Source organism: Anoplopoma fimbria, chromosome 5, assembly GCF_027596085.1.
Source record: "Anoplopoma fimbria isolate UVic2021 breed Golden Eagle Sablefish chromosome 5, Afim_UVic_2022, whole genome shotgun sequence".
NCBI lineage: Eukaryota > Metazoa > Chordata > Actinopteri > Perciformes > Anoplopomatidae > Anoplopoma > Anoplopoma fimbria.
This window is the reverse complement of record NC_072453.1, coordinates 1,583,876-1,601,258: the sequence shown is the minus strand read 5'-3', so window position 1 is coordinate 1,601,258 and position 17,383 is coordinate 1,583,876. Positions and strand designations below refer to the sequence as shown.

The window sequence follows — 17,383 nt, the reverse complement described above, 5'->3', positions numbered from 1 at the left end:
AACGAGACTTCTCCTGTAGATACACTCTTTCTATTATGTTGTCAGACACTTATAATAACATTCTGAGCCAGTGGCCAAACAAGCACTTTTAGTGAACGTAAACCACAGTGCCAGCTTGCCTAGATAGTAGATCAATATTGGCTGGAGGTCGTTAAAGAGTAATGATTGAGGGGTCAGCAGGGAGTCAATGGCAGTATCAAACAGACAATAAAAGTTGTTTGAGAAAGTATGAGTCACCGAAACCACAAGAGGTCCTTAAGCATGCAGCAAACTGGCCACCCAAAATATTTTGCTGTTTGTTGCAGCAGAGTGCAAAATTAACGGTGGACAGACACAGAGGTGCACACTTAAACACACGCACGACCGGTCTCATGATCACCCTGGCAGAGGTAATTGCAAATAAGTACATTTCAGGCTATGTTTTACTGTGTTGTAGTGTCCAGGCCTACTGCTTTCCCATCATGCTGATAATGAATTGTGCTTGCATTTAGTTAAATTCGTGTGAAAAAGTTGAGTAAAGTAGATATTTGCAAAGTGTGCCTCTTCTATTGCATAGCGGGGGCCCAAGGCTATTATGATGGGCCCCAGTGCACGCTATGTTGAAGGGGCCCAGTGCACGCTATTATAATGGGCCTACCTGCTAGACGGGCCCCAGTGCATGCTATGATGAGAGGCCCAGTGCATGCTATTATGGCAGGCTCCAGTGAACTCTATTACAATTATTTTACACCGGGGAAAAAAGAAACCTGAGAGAGATGGGTTTGCTTTTTTCCTGGGGGATAGTTACACTTTTCACTACATTTATAGACATAATTTCCTCTTATATGTGCATCTGGGGAAAAAAGAAACATGAGAGAGATGGGTTTGCTTTTTTCCTGGGGGATAGTTACACTTTTCACTACATTTTTAGACATAATTTCCTCTTATATGTGCATCTTTTGCAAGAATTGTTCTTTGCTCAACCTAAAGTTGGAAGGCCAGGCTCCAGTTCAACCACACTGCATGAACTGTTTATATTTACACTCTTGCTACTTATTATCTAGGCTTGACATGTGCAACTTAACCTTAAAATGCCAAATGTGGCGACACAAGAAAGTGTAGATGATGAGGTTGAGGAAAGAAGAGAAGCTAGACTGAAAATTACCCTCAATATGACATATGCCAAATGTGGTCTAATATCAGGCTTCTAGGTGGCTTTGTTTAAAGGACTGAAATGGTAACATATCAGACTACAGAGCAAATAACACAATTATATTCCAGTCTTGTTCAGTTGTCTTTCATTGTGTGATGTATTAAGCCTCTCTTAATATTAGGATTTAAGTAATGGCCATCTCATACCTTTATGCTATGCCTCTCGAATGACACCTTAAGAATAGCACTTTAACAAAGCTATTCTCCACTGCTGCTTCCTCAGAATGCCATGTAGTGGTTAAATAAATAAAAAATAATTGGGGGTGTGAGGGTAAAGAAACATAGCAAATCAAATAAGGCATATTTTCAATGACCAGTTCAATCACGACACATCAACAGGTAGAGATGAACATGTTTTTTTTCCACTGTTAGCTTTAGATCACATTCCTTCAGATGCAGTGACACAAATGGATTGATTTTTTTAAATGAAAAAGTAATGCAGGGGACCAGCCTGAACCAGTAAAATGCTCCAAAGCTTGTGGTGAGGAAATATGACCCTGAACACTTTAAATTTGGATTTTAAATATAATAGGAGTTATATTAGCATCTACAATTCCATAACACCTGAACCTGACACCTGAGTCCCTCTGCTGATGAAGATCACGAGACGTAATCGAAAGACAAGGACAACCTTTGGGTGAGAGATGTTTTTTTAACATGTTTTATCTGATCTATATTGGCAAATAGTTCATCTTTATTTAATTTCTAACATTCCATATCTGGTTGAACACACAATTTTCAACTCTAAGTGCATACTGCTATGTTACAATGTAGGGCAATGAGGTAACAGTATGAGCTTCACATCCTCCATTATTATAAGTTGTTGTGTGTGAGTGTGTGCTTGTATGAGACAGAGACAGAGGGAGAGATAGGTCATTAATTATGTAAGTATTTAGATTTGAAAATAAATCATGCCAAATCGGGAATCAACAAAGGCATATCAGCCTACATGAAACGAATTCAGTAGGAAATGGCGTGTATCCGCCATTGCTGCTTATTGCTTCTTCTTCCACCTAGGACACACACACACACACACACACACACACACACACACACACAGGCAGCGAATGACGTAGGGCTCATGCTACGAAAACACCGTCCGGTTTTTGGGCGTTTCGTGAAACAGAATATAATTTCTACTAGAGTGAAAGTTGTTTCAACAGTGTTTTCTACGAAAAAATGCCCTTTGCGGCACTAGTTTGGTATTTGACAAGCAATACATATTCATCCGCTCTTACATGAGTGTCAAGAGCACGTCAGTACCCGGATGGACTGTCATGGCCGCCGTCGCTGTGGATCCATAGAGAGGAGAGAAGGAAGGAAAATGTTTCTACTGTGTGTTTTTTTGTAGCATAACCTCCTTTTTTATAATGCCGGACGTTGACGGGGACGCAGCCTGAACTTCCATCGAGTTCATAGTAAGAAACAACTGATTTTCTGTAACTTTAAATGTCTTCGCGTGGGAGGGGGCTTTATTTTGGTGTAAAATAACTGGTTATTCAACTCCACAGACACTCACATTATCGCGAAGTGGCTCATGTATTCCCCACGTATCGACACCTAGATTGCCACAGTGCAACAACATATCGCTGCGTTCATTCTCGAGTCCTTTGTTGCTGTCTGTCCACAGCCTTTTAATTCTCCCACTGATGCAGCGTTCCCTCGCGTTTCCTAAACTTAGGCGACTATGGAGCAAGTCACTCGGAAGAAGTAAACATAATTATTTTTTTTAAAAGATGCCGAACTCCAAGGTGAAAGCAGAGCTGCACAAATTGGCAACACGTTGTAGTTGTCCCCCGTGTGATGTTACTGGGGCTGCTGGGAGAGTAATTGCAGTTATGAGACGATGCAACTTTTCCTCTTCATCTCCAAGCTTCATTTATATCTATCCCATCTAACGTTAGATAGCGCTGGCCGAGAGGAGCCATACCTGTCTGCAGTCCAGGTGTTCACTAAAGTCCTGCTAGGTTTAATTACACTATTAGTTTCATCCAGTTTTATTAGATAAAATAAAAAAAGCTTTGTAGGCTCCTGTATAGTTAAGATTCGGAGAGTAAGTTAATGGTATTTAAATAAAAGTGTTTGTTGAAGACAATGTTAGCAGGAATTCCATCCTCTTAGGCTGACTGAAGTAGCTGGTGCACATAAGTCATAAAATCATGGCAGCCATTTTTCCCCCCAACATGGCTGCCTCGGATCCACAGGGTTGACAGCTGACTGAGACATATGGAGTGGAGGGCTAATTGGTCTCCTTTCTGACCTCACATCAATACTTTTTTAAGTGTAATGTTGAATTGAGGTGGTAATGGCTGTAATCAACATGTTAAAAAGAGCACTCCCTGTTGCATTGTGGGCTTGCCTCTCACAGGAAATACCCTGTGTGCTAAAACCTTTCCCCAGTGTTGATTATCTCATCACTCTGTCATTGTCAGTTCAATGGAATTAACGCTCACTCCTTTTGGAAAGGTGTAAAAGTTACACTTTGGGGTTCAAAAACATGGACAACAACCACTGCATACTTTAGTGGCTTCTCCATAAAAAGTATATTTTCAAAAATTTGTGTTTTACTAATGTGTTGAACAATTAATTACTTGCTCTGTCAATAACATGTAAGAAAAAAATCACACGGCTCATTTCGTTTGAGGTACAGGCCTGAAGACAAAGGTATTAAAGGGGAATGCTACCAGTTTTCCACATCAAAGTCTGTTTCCAGGTGTTGGGAGTACTAGCTTATTTGTGAAAAAAGTTGTATTAAAGCTTTTAGTGTCTCCAGAGGGAGCTTTGTGAAGTCTGATGTGATGTCCAAGTGTTGTCTTTTAAATCAGCATCGCTTGTGTCTGAAGGATTCTCAAGTTTGAAAATGGAAAAGAAAATCAGTGGGTGTGGAGTTAATAGTTAATAAGAAGTGAGTTCACTGGACCGCTAAAGCTCCTCATCCCTGCTGCAACCTGGAGGCTTGGATGAGGAGCCTCCAGGCATGTTTTCTGCTACTAGCCTAAGACGGGCCGAATCTCTGACCGAACTTTCAGCAGTCCACTGCATTGAGGGCAATGTAGGCACAAGCTTTTTGACAAGGAATAAGAGTGTATGGAATTTAAAAAAGACCTGTTTGTGAATTTTGGAGATGATTACATCTGTCAGAGAGAGAGAGAGAGATTTTTCTGTAGGTTATTAATGATACTTATTCAAATATCAACCTTATAAAAGAAGGTTATAAGGTTTGAACCATTTGGCACATCCTTAACTTTAGTTATCTCCTTAGATCATAAAAAAAACGCAGCCTATCCTCACAGCTTGAGAAATTTCAACATGGGAATGTTTTGCGGGTGTTTGACTGTTAATACTACTAATTCTACTAAGGTTATAACTATGTTTGGCATAAAGTGGGCATAACTGATCTTGGTGTCATTGAAAAGCCGGTCAATATGTTTCAGAATTAACCTGCATGTATCTCTATGTACATAACACACATATGGAAGGTAGACAAAAATACTTTTAAGGTAGACACCTTTAAAGTGACGAGCACTGCAAATAAGGATGGCTAACTTATTAATGTTGCTGAATTTCTTTTATTGAAAGAATCATTTAGCTTGTAAAGTGTAAGAAAAATACAGCAAAACCTAATCTGTTTGTCCGTACAGTCAAAAAAAACTATGGACCTAGATTTACAGTGAGACAAAAAAAAGAGAAAATAACTTCACAAAAGTATTTTTGAATCCGGCCTCGTTCACAGCCATGTTACTAGTGGTGTAATCTCGTAAAATGTAGTGTTGGTGAGAAAAATCCAGGTGTGTAAAGGAGATGTCTTCAAAACAACATAAATAGATATTGGAGATGAATTATGACCTGTTAATACTAGCTCTAAGCAGCTTAAAATACATGGTTCAAACTACTAGTGACAAGGTTTTGGGCACATTTGCTGTGCTAACTGGCTGTTTCCAGCAACTTTTAGATCACTGGAATAGTATGCGCAACTATTGACCGGAATGTGTGTGTTTGGTCATATGACAAATATGAAAAGGTGCCTCTCATAAAAGCCTGCTTTATAATCCTTTAGGGTCAAAAACTCCACAGGGTTCCTTAGGTCCTGATTGCATAAGTTGCTTTAATAGCTGATATAAGAGTCAAATGGACATTTGTTTGTGTGTGTGTATGAATATATAATTAGAATGTCACCAAACCAAAAATATTTGAATGTCTATCTAGTAATGTGTATGTGGGCTATATGTCACTCAGCAGCGTGCCGTGCTGTTTAACAGAGCCAGTGTTAAGTGATTTCTGTTGATGGGAGAGATTTTCAGTAATATGAAACTAACAACGATAACAATAATAATAATAATATGTCAGTATTGAGAATGTGTGGGTTAAATGACCACTTGTTTTTTGCTTCTTTCTCACAGGAACAGTGGCCAGGCTGCAAGCTCCTCTTCTTCAGACCCGACATGCATTAATGTCTGAGTTTGTCCTAAAGGAGTACAGGTAATAACTGCTTATTAAATATGTTCTTAACCATTCTATTCTAACCACAGCAATAGGGCTGAACGAGTTTGAAAGAAATCTCTGTTTTTGCAAAGGGAATGCCAATTGATTTGCATAACTTTTCTCACTTAGTTGAAAAACATATTAAAATGATTACGGTTAGATTTTTGCTGCGATGTCTACCAAATAAATGTTTTGTTAAAGTCGGTAGAACATGGTATTTAAGCGAGGACCTCTCCACAGCACCACAATGTTTAATTTAAAATGTATTTTAATTTTTGTAATTTTGTTCAGCTAATTTATTTGTCCTAAACCTGTAAAGCTGACTGTCCTTACAATTTTTTTTCTGAGTGCCAGTGTCTTATTTATTTATTTTTTGGGAGTTGAGCCCAAGAGCGTATTAAGCATGCTGAGAGAGACAAAGAAAAGGAGCTGCATCCAACATTCAGTTTTTTTTGCGCGGCCACCCCCAAGTGCTTCTAGTTGGAAAATCTCTTCACTTTCAGAAAGGCGCCAGGAGCACTTTTTTTTATTTTTTATGAAGCGGTCTTACAGCACTCTGCCGTAGAAAACCACTATGGACAGTCAGTCTACGCCGTCTTTTATGGTTGCTGTCCGATCAAATTGGGCTGAAAAGCATCGTCGATACTAAGATCCAATTTGAGAGCTAAGCTAGAAAAACTAGCAAAACATATCACTTGTGCGCTATGTTATGTCATCCACACCTGTTCATTTGGAGGCTGCAAGTGGAGAAGAAGTGTAGGCTGTAATGTTTCAGTGAAATATACTCTTTGCACTGTTTTTTTTTTTTATTATTCTCCAAAACGCCAGAGGGCATACAAACAAAATGACCTGTGAAGAATCAAAGAGAGTGTGACCCATAGACATGCCCATAGACTGTAGGTGTAACCGGCAAAAAAACATAAACTAACTTCCACAAACCGGTTAGGGATTCTAATTAACCTGCCAGTGATAGGGATGGGTTATCGTTATTTTATCCATACTAATACTGTTATTGATTCTGCTTATTGGTTTGGTTCCTTATGGATACTCCTATTGGTTCTTTTAGATTACATTGGGAGAAAAAATACAATTAATTGATAAATGAATCAACATTGCTTGATTATTATTATTATTGTATGTAAACAAATGGTCTTTCTTGAGCAGCAATACAAAAAGTTCCAAAATCTTTCAAATACATTTGCAGCTAAACAATTAGCGATTAGTATTAGTGATTAGCTTCATTTATTAGTATGTTCTTATTATCAAACTCTGTATGGCATCGCTAACTTAACCTGCGGTGGACAAAGATGGACGTCTGCTCTCCAAACAGTAGAAAATTGTGCGGATTGATGTTCTGCTTGTTGGCCAAATGTTTTGAAAAGTTGCTGCTGTTTCCTCCCTTACTTGTGAGGGTTTTATTGCATTTGTGACATTGACCGTTATCAGCACCTACTCAAGTACATTTTCTGAATTAAATTTTTCAAAAATGAGGTACTTTATTTTAAGATGCAAATTTTTCATAAACTTTCTATAATATATTTTATTTCTAAATCCAGCCCATATTGTACTTGAAATGAGAGATGAACATTGATCTATTACTAGAGTATATATTATTTATAACTCATCCAGTTCAATTTGAAAACTGACTAATATTGTTTGGTTGTAAATCAAATTAACTTTCTTTATTTGATTTGATAGTCATTGTTGACTACATACAGACGTAAATATAACACTGTTAGGCTGCTTAAATATATATGGCACTAAATCATAGCCCAACTTAGACATTATGTGATGTTCCGGAAGAAATTTTCTCTAACTGGACTAGCTTAATTTTAATACAATAACCCTAGTATACAAGGTTTCCCCCACGGAATACTGCCGCAAAACCTGAACAGTTTGTTTGAGTGAGTTAGTACTGAGCAATAAATTATATTTCGGTTGTCATCGCGATATGAACATGCGCAAAAAACACGTTACTAAAGACCGATGAATAATAAAAATCATTTTATTTAGGGATGGTTACCAAAATCCGATATTAAACGAACCTCGGGGCTAAAGATGGTAGTATTCTTTGTCCCGCTGCAGCGGTCAAAGCCAATCATTTATCAATACACCTGCTCAAAAAATATTAGCTTGATGCAAACATGTAGAAAGCAATATTTTAATCTGCTCTATCCGCAGTCTCTTATGACTCGCTGCTGTGAGTAATAAAGTAGTTTCCGTCTTAGTGAAGACTACAGAGCCTCCTTGTTATTGTAGTATGACCTCCATAAAGTATAGGGGCAATGTAACCCTCAGCTGCACAAGCTAAAACAGAATCCATCTAGTCTAACTGTTTAGCTTAGTTTGCCATGTATCTTAAAATTTCTTGTTAAAATTCTTGTTCACTTAGCTTCTGGCTATGAAAAAGCATCCCATCTTCCCTCTATCAGAACAGGCAGTGAATTGAATCTGAGGGAGGAAGACAGGAGGAATGACTGCTGCTGACATAAGAAAGAAATGTATTGCTAATATGCTCATTCCAATATATGCTTAGTTATTGCAAGTCATATCGTCATTGCATTACTGAACAATGTTATGGCACATTACAGTTTTCTGATCACCAATGGCCCTGTATCAATTATGAACAGGGATTATCATGCACCATTGGATATGTGCACTGTAGTTCATACAAAGTAGGCCTACTTGTGTTCTGCTCTACAGCAATGTTAAATGCATTTAGGGTAAATTTGATCATATTGATTGTACTAACAAAAAACACATTTTCTTCTCTCACAGGTATTTGTAGATTTACAACTATGGAAGAAGACCTCACAATACTTACTGATTCTGCCCAAAACTGCAACATATCAGTAATAGGGGATGAGAAAGAAAAGGTAAAAGACTTTGTGTTTAAGCATTTCAGAGAAGTCACGGATGGGTCACTCTTCAATAATGCAGAAGAATCTTCCATTAAGGAGCATGGGAGTTCCACCAAGAAAGATAAACCAACTCTGAATAAAGCCCATTGCAAAATTCAGCAGGGGGCTGTTTTCTCTGGAAAGATTCTGAGTTTTGGATGCTCTGTGTGTAAAGATGATTGCACATACAGCCCCAATGACCTCCTTAAACATTTTCGAGCGGCCCATAAAGGAACCCTTCCTACATACCCTTGTGACCTGTGCGGTTTTGTCACAAACGAGTTCCCTGCTCTTCAACGCCACCGGATTGAGCACAGGAACACTCTGGTTACGTGCGAGCTGTGCGACAATGATGTTCAGTACTCTCTGCTTTTGCTAACCAGACACTACATCATGTGTCACAGTCTAAATGGACAGTTTACCTGTGACTGGTGTGACTTTATGACTGTGGACGCAGGTACATTCGTCCAGCACATCCATCATCACAATGAGAGTCCTTGGAAGTGTTCGAAATGCAGACACATCAGCTTGAACGAGGAGGAACACCAGAAGCACATGAAAGCTCACTTGGGTGTGTTCCCTTTCACCTGTCAGGTCTGTGGATATGGTGCAGCAAGAAGCGAATATCTTAAGAAACACACAGCAGCTGTTCACAAAGAGGAGGCTGAGAGAAGGAATGTATTGAAGGCTATAGATGAAAGCGGCACCCCAGCAAATGCCTCTGCAACCTTAAAACTTTTCTTGAAAAAAGCTAGTGAATCACAGGAGGTTCAGAGGATATCAAAACTGAACTGTCTGTCAGGGAGTTTACCCAACCAAAATGGCAGGCTAATCAAACCAGAGATATCCGTCGAGGAGACCCACCACTTTGTGGATTCAAAAAAGGAAAGCAAAAATTTGGGCAAAGGCTCTCATAACACAGAGCAGTCAATGCCCGTAATGTTACAAGAATGTGACAACTCTGCAAGTTCTGATGTCGCAAGTCTCACCAACCCTAATGGACTGACTGTTCTGATGGTTAAGAACAAAATCTCTCTTCCCCCCAACTGTACAACCAAAGTGATGGGATTCAAGATGGTTGATGGCAAAAAACATTTAGTTCTCAAAGTAATACCCACAGCAAAGCAAGATTCATCCACTCAAAACCATTCCTTGATGGAAGATGTGGGGTCCTCGGCACCATATCATGTGTTGGATAAATGTAAAGTCCCCAGTGAGAATGGGGAATGCTCTATTAACAAGAACTCAACATCGCATTGTTTTGCCCTTTCACCAAGAAGTGAATCTTGCATACACATGGATCAAGACGATATTATGGCAGTAAAAGTTAAGATTGAGGAGGAAGAAACCTCTGTTTGCAACCTTGATTTTAGCCCACCTAGAGATGATGTTGGAGAGCAAACTTATCCTTTCCTAGGTAGGTCTTCAACTTGTGCAGATGCGTTATATGCCATGACAAATGAGTTTGATCATGTGGGCGACAAAAGTCACCCAAGTCAAACAACCTGCTCAGAGAGAATTAAGTTTTATAATAACTCTGAAGCAACCTGCGATAGTGGTTGTCAAATCAGTAATACTTCAAAAATGTGTGCTGATAAGGTCATTGGTTTATCCTCAACTTCAAAATTTGCTGAGGAAACATTGCTTTCCAAGCAAGTCTCCAAAGAATATGTCGAAAACTTCGGGGCTGCAGATGAGTTATTGATTACTGATACAGACGCAGACAAATTCATTGCCCAACACAAAGGGAACTCTTCCTTTAACATTATAGAAAATGACGACCAATCTTGTCAGAGTTTTCCAGAAGAAGCTGAAGGAACTGAGGTAAAACATAAAAACCGTAAGCAGCATTTTAAAAAGCTTTCGGCAAACCCAGTACCTCCATCAGAGTCATCCCCGCCCACCTCAGGTAGCCACAGAGAGTCTCTGGGCTGCACACAAAACTCACCAAACCAAGAAGTATTTAATTTTCACAATTATTCCAAGGAAACATTTGGCACTTCACCGAACACTAACCAAAACTTTGACAATATGTCCAGTCATTCAGCCGACAAAGAAAGTATTTGTGAGTCATCACAGTTTAGCTTGACGTTGGCAGAGTCTCCAGAGTTATTCACAGAAAGTGGCAATGAAGACTTGACTCAAGAAAAGGTGTCAGAGAGTGACATTGAAGTTGATGAGTGCGTAGCTAGTGTTGACGATCCTGCCACTGAGGATGAAAATCCAGAGTCAGTGCTCCAAGACTTCAATATTATTAAAATTGAGGAGGAGAGCATTCCCATATCTAACACACAGTCAGAAACAAAGATTGGTTCAAATTGCTTGGGCAGTTTTGTGGAGGAACATTCAGACGCAATCATTACCCAACAACTTCATAAGGAAAGAGTTGGATCTTCAAGTGCAAGTAATGATTCTCTAAAACAAACAAAAACTACTCTACGATTTCTTCAATTGCCAGAGGGTAAGCAGTCAGTGCTCCTGAGAACAACTGAGAATCGATTTGCTGTTCCGGTGCAGGTCAAGGCCTCTCCAGGTTTCAAACTGATAACCAATTCAGCAAATCCTCAGATAAATGTATCTTATATGAAGCCAGGGTTAGAAAGATCAAGTAACCCTACTGGAGTAAGCCTTACTCAAAACAGCAGGAGGAGTGTATCAGCACCAAAGGCAGGAGGTGCTGAAAAAGGGACAACTCTTCTCTCTGCTCTTCAACCAGGTGCTGGCAACACCTCAAATCACTACCTTATCAACAGTCAAGGTTTTAAAGGTCCCGTACTCTTCTCAAGCACACCACATAATGCATCTACAGACAAAACAGGAAAGACACAGCCAACTTGCTACTTTGTACAGAGGTCTGTTCCATTTGGTCAGACCCCCAGTGCTCCTGGCCTCAGACTGGCAAATACACAACTCCAATTGAACTCAAGGCCAGTTCTGGCCATGCCTGTGAGCTCTGCAGACAAACCCAGCACTATGCAGACTGGTCGCCAGGCATTCTTGCTCCGATACATCTCTCCACCCAAATCAAACTTAGTATTAAACAACCAAGACACAAAGACTGGGACTCGGTGTAGCCAAACCAGTGAAAGTACTGGAAACAAAGTCATATTTAAAATTGTCACTCCTGCCGGTAGCCGTCTTACAAGTGGCGCTCCCACATCAAGCAGTCAACCTTTGTTTTTGGCCACCAGACCTCAGACCCAGTGTTTCCTGGTGGCGTCAAACAAAACAAATTCCTCTAATGGAGTAAAGAAATGGATCCCCTTGCAAAACACTGCACAGAAAGAGCTTGCAGAATCTTGCATTTCACCCTCTCAGATGAATGTAAAGGCACAACCGTATGACGGAGAAAAACCTATCCTGGCCCCTAGGCCAATTCGGCCTCCAAGCCAAAGGAAAAGGCGCAGGAAAGCATTATTTGATGAGCTTCCAGAAACCGTGCATAAAGTTAGAAGACTCACAAATAAAGCACTGACTGAGAAAGAGACTACGGTGTTCTGGAAGCCTGTAGCCAAAGAAGTTGAAAGGACACTAAGGCTTGCCCCATTCAGTTCTCTACAGCAGATCAAATGCCCTCGTAGATACCAACCTGTAGTGGTGCTCAATCATCCGGATGCTGAAATTCCCGAAGTGGCCAATATCATGAAGGTAGTTAACAGGCACAAAGGTGCTGTTACTAAGGTCTCTCTGTCTCAGAAAACAATCCAAGCACTCTCTGAGCTCGGTGCTCTATGGAAGAACTCCTTAACCAAAGGTGCATCGTCTCACAGGGATGATCCAAGACCCCGGCCAGTTCAGAGTTCTGTCCGAGAGCGATTCCTCCTGAAACTGAAGTTAAGGAAAAAAAGCAAAAAAAAGTATGAGGTAGTAGAAACTCTGTCAGGTTGTAGAGAAGAGCCTCTGGTATTTGAATGCTGGTTTTGTGGTCGGCTCTTCAACAACCAAGAAGATTGGATAGGTCACGGCCAGCGGCACCTCATGGAGGCAACAAGAGACTGGAATAAACTGTTCTGAAAAGTTTTCTATCACCTTTTAGATGGGATGGAATTGTTCCCTTTGAGGCAGAACATATGTTTGAAGTTGTATATTTTTGAATGACCTTCCACATTACCTTTTAATTTCCGTTCATGTAAATACATATTCTTAAGTAAATCATAGTTTATCTTTTCATAGGTGCATTTTCTGGTAAAATATGTACTGCAAGCATGATTAATATCATGCATGCACAGGTCAAATTGAACTGTGAAAATGGTACACTGTAACTTGGAGCTGTGGTAAGAGCACTAGCTTAAAGAAAGGGGACAATATCAGCAAAGGTTGTATGTGGAGCTGGTTTAAATTACTCAGGTGATTTCATATTAATCTGGTTTGTCACTTTTGCTCAAATTTTTGCCTAGTTTAAGGGATTTTTCTATCTTCTTTATTCTACATGTGAGGACGGGAAACTATTTGTATAGCTCAATGCTCATGTTGACAAATTCCTTTCTTTTACTCTTGTGATGTAAAATGTTATGGTCCAAATTTGTCCATATTGTATGATGTTTTAATTGAAGGGGATATCATTTTATTCCATCCTATCTGCAGGATTTGATCACAGTTTGTCAACCTGTAGAATGCACTTGTCATAACTAGATTTTAGATTTTTCAGAGTAATCTTTTAAATATCTAAAAAATAGACAGTTTTTTAAATACTTTTGCAGTGAGATAAATTCTGGCTTCAAGTGAATACTGGAGGAATACAGATCAACACATTTTACGCCCTATGCAGTTTCCATGCAACTATATATCTTTTTTTCAACAGCTCAGCTGTTTAATCTTTAAGATGCCAAAGATGACAAGATGGCTGCATTCTTTTAGTCCTTTTATAATTGGAATTGTACAGGTTTTGAGTAATTCTACCCCTACCTATCAATAATAAATCAACTATAGATCAACTATGGTTATAAACACGGGCTGCACCTAACAATTATGTTCATTATCGATTCATCTTCTCAATTAATCAATGAAACGTTGGTCTATCAAATGTCAGAATACAGTGAAAAATTTATTTTATAAAGACCAGGGTGACATCATCTTTGTTCAGTCCAAAAGAGTTTCGGTATATTATCACATATTACAAGCAAAAGCAGGAAATCATCAGAGGTTGGAACAAGGCAATGTTTGGCATTTTGCATTAAAATGTCTACAGATTAGTTGTCAAAATAGTTGCAGATTGCCTTTTTCAGTAAATTGGCTAATCAACAAATTGCCAGATTGCTTCAGCTCTAAAGGTCAAACACATTACAGTTACTTCTCAAATAAGAATCAGTCAACCTCTGCATTTCCTGTCAATTTTCACATTAAAAGCCTGTTATACCATCTTCTACACAACAACACATTTTTAGAAACTTGGACCACTACCACAAGTTAGTGCTGATTAGATTAAGGACACAGGTAGTTTTTATGATGGGAGGGGTTGGCTGGATCACCCCAAAAGTACAAAATACGACGGCAGAGGAATTTAAAACTTTACTGGAATAGGTGAGGGTTTATATAAAGACATTGTGCACCCAGAAACCCAAATAAAAACAGGAAAAGGCATTTTTGATACCTTTTTTTTTTTTTAAGCTTTTCATGTTTTAGTAAAAAGTTTCTTGTTAATATCAAATACTTTCAAAAGTGTGTTAATGGTCATAACTGTTTTCCTATGCTCTGTAGACATTTTACGTGTAGTAGGAGCCCTGAACGTAACCCATGTGTTTGGACTCTGCATCAACTTTAACCTGATATTTCATTAATGTTGTACTAATTATCTGTTCACTGGCATCATCAAGTCCAGTATGTTGTACATACACTTGTTTTAATCTTACATTTGACACTTCTTTTCATGCCAACAGGACATGGACCTTATTTTTAGTTTTTTCATGGTTTTAATGATTGTATCACATAATGATCGAACTGTGGAATCAATGTTTTATTCCGTTTAATATGCAAGTGACTGAACAATGCAAGCCATGCTAATGTTTTTATACTTTCAAAATAGTTCTTAACAAGCCAGCCTCCAATTACTGAAGTTCTGACCTCAGCATGTACCGCTTTTCACCAGCATTTGCTAAATGTTTTAATTTCAATCAACTGCTCCAAATAACAACGTGGGCATTCTATTCTACATTAGGTCCCTGAGATCATTTCCTGTAAAACTCCTAAAAATGTAGCTCTAGTAGTAGCTACATTCCCTCACATGTGTGACAACCAAACAAGCAATTGAACTTTCCAAAATTTCGGTAACTCCCTATTTTTTCCCCAGAGTGAGTTGAGAAGATAGACATATGTGTTAAGTACAGTGCTGGAGCCGGGCTGGGGTTAGCCTAGCCTAGCATAAAGACTGAAAGCAGGGTAAAAGCTAGCAGTTCTGTGCAGTGTCTATAGCAAATGTTGTACACACTTGAAGGCAGGACTCCTGGAAGCTACAGGACTGTTGTTCCACACACTACTCCCCCTAAAGCCACATGTTTTTGTGACATTTGAACACAGCCAAGCTAGCTGTTTCTCCTCGCTTCCAGTGTTTATGCTAAGCTAGGAAAACCATGTCCTGAATCAAACATTGCTAAACATAACGCACATTAGATTGACACCAATCTTCTCATCACATTCTCTGAAAGGAAGTTTTAGAGTACACGATTAGCCTAGCTTAGCTTCACAAGTTCCAGCAGGAAATATATCCAACACATAACACCCCCTTAAACCACTAATTGTCATTTATACATGTTTACAGCTTGAACCAAGTAGATACAGTGTGTCAATTAGTAAGCTTTAGAGGTGTTGGTTTCTGATTTTAAAAAAAGCCAGGCTAGCTGTATCGCCCTGCCTCCAGTTTTTATGCTAACCTAGCCAACCCCATGCTGACAAAATCTCCGTACGTATCACACAGACACAACATTGATATCATCTTCTCATCTCACTGTCGTAAAGAAATCAAATAAGCTAATTTTACAAAATGTCTAGCTATTCCTTTAATCAAACCAGTCATGCCAGCTGCAGAAAAGCTAACTTCCCTGGGTCATAATGTCCCTTTTTCCAGGACTAGCCATCTTGTTTTGTTCCCTTTTAGATGTGATTACATTCCAACTCAGTGAAAAGCTACTTAAAAACAATTATTCTTTACAATTTAAGGTAAATTTGTAATGTTACGATGCTCAAATTGCTGTACATTCTCTCTTTATGAAGGGGGAAACAATCATGACTTGATGTTCTAACATCACAAGGTTCAGTGTTTAAAACTTTTATTTAAAGAATTGAAATTATCCCCTCTCTGAAAATATTCATGTGGTTGGTATTTCTCTCTTCAAACTGGTTTGGGTAAAAAGTAATAATATTGCTTACATATACAGTACTTTGTTGTTTCATTGTTTAAACTGGAATTTAACTCGTCTGTATTATGATGCACAACAATATTGAGTTTCAGGATACAAAATGGACTCATGAGTATGACCCAATTGAGTGCTCAGTACATATATTAAATACAACATTTTAACAATTTTTACTACTTTTTCAGCCTGCTTTCTCTTTGATTTTGTGTCTCCCCTACTTATACAGAGGCTTGAGATGATCACAGCCAAATGGATAAAGACACTGAATGAACTCCAGGTCTCATTTCAGTTTATTTGAGTTGTTTGTTTTCTAACTGGTTTCATGTGTTAACTGAAATGTACAGCTCGTTGTTTCATCCTCCTTGTCCGCTTCTCCCTCACTGCTCTCAGGCCAAATAACTATTTGGTTTCTTCATAACACTTTATAAAGTGTTGTCGATGGGATTTAAAACACCCTACAAATGAGTTCTGCACTGTGACGATCCCAAACCACTCGTTATATTGGGACACACTACTACTTTGGCTTATTTTCTCGATAGTGAGCCCGAAATGAAAAAGTTAACAATGGTTGAAACCAGTTTAATACATAAAGACAACTTCTCCAGTCCATCCTCCTGCTGCTCCCCTCTAGCTGATGTTGCTCTACCACAACCATATTGTAGTTTACCACCCTTAATGCTGAACTCATCATGTACAGTAAAGCTGTTCCTGTCCAGCAGGTTGTTTAAATCTTTACTGAATCTCTCCTCATGCAAAGTGCCTCGAATGTCCTTTGGCAGGTTGACAATGTGTACTGTATTTTTTTGTTCAACTTAGTGGTTCACTCTCCTCTAATAAATGTGCATACCTAGTGGAAACATAGTGGTGGGGTTTTGATTTCTTTTATCAGAAATATTGGCACACCTGTTGGTGATAACCCAGTTTAATACTTAAATGCTTCATATGGCACTGGGGTGAAAAAGTGAAGGGCTTCTTCGCAGTATGTCTTATGGTGCTGATGCTGAAAAGAGCCACATGAGGGCAGCACAGGACAAAACGTCAAAGGATCTCCTACCTGAATTTCATTTCCCTTAATAATCTTCCACCTAATGCCATAATTTAATGTTTAATGTGGGCTTAAATCACACTGAAAGTATTATTGTTGGCATACTATAAATAACACTGAGGCTGCCCTGGAGTAATTAATAGGTTGGACCGGAAGCCACACATTAGAGTTAACTCCTAAAAAAAGAGTCACATAGATCATGTTATTATGTGCTTAACCCTCTTATAAATGACTAATGCAGCTGGGGGCTAGTGCACGCTTTGATAGTAAAGCATATACACTCAGTTGCCAGTTTATAAGTCACACACTAGCTTTACACACTAAAACTAACGCAGTTTGAATGAAAACTGAACACTGTAATCTCCACGATGGGAGGGTTTGTTGAAAGGACTGTTAGCTAAAACCAAAGCAGTCTA

General features: G+C 39.0%; 1 protein-coding gene across 1 annotated transcript; it reads left to right on the top strand.

The window, feature by feature from the left end:
* The first annotated feature begins 2,485 nt into the window (after positions 1-2,485).
* On the top strand, positions 2,486-16,766 carry si:ch211-214e3.5 (zinc finger protein 518A). Its single transcript, XM_054599225.1, has 3 exons — positions 2,486-2,609; positions 5,592-5,670; positions 8,452-16,766. Exon 3 carries the CDS (start codon positions 8,472-8,474, stop codon positions 12,585-12,587), a length of 4,116 nt encoding a protein of 1,371 aa, XP_054455200.1. The 5' UTR covers positions 2,486-2,609; positions 5,592-5,670; positions 8,452-8,471; the 3' UTR covers positions 12,588-16,766.
* The last annotated feature ends 617 nt before the right edge of the window (positions 16,767-17,383 follow it).

Bases quoted from the DNA above. Each gene is read 5' to 3' on its own strand.
- si:ch211-214e3.5 (XM_054599225.1), top strand. From the start codon at position 8,472: ATGGAAGAAGACCTCACAATACTTACTGATTCTGCCCAAAACTGCAAC.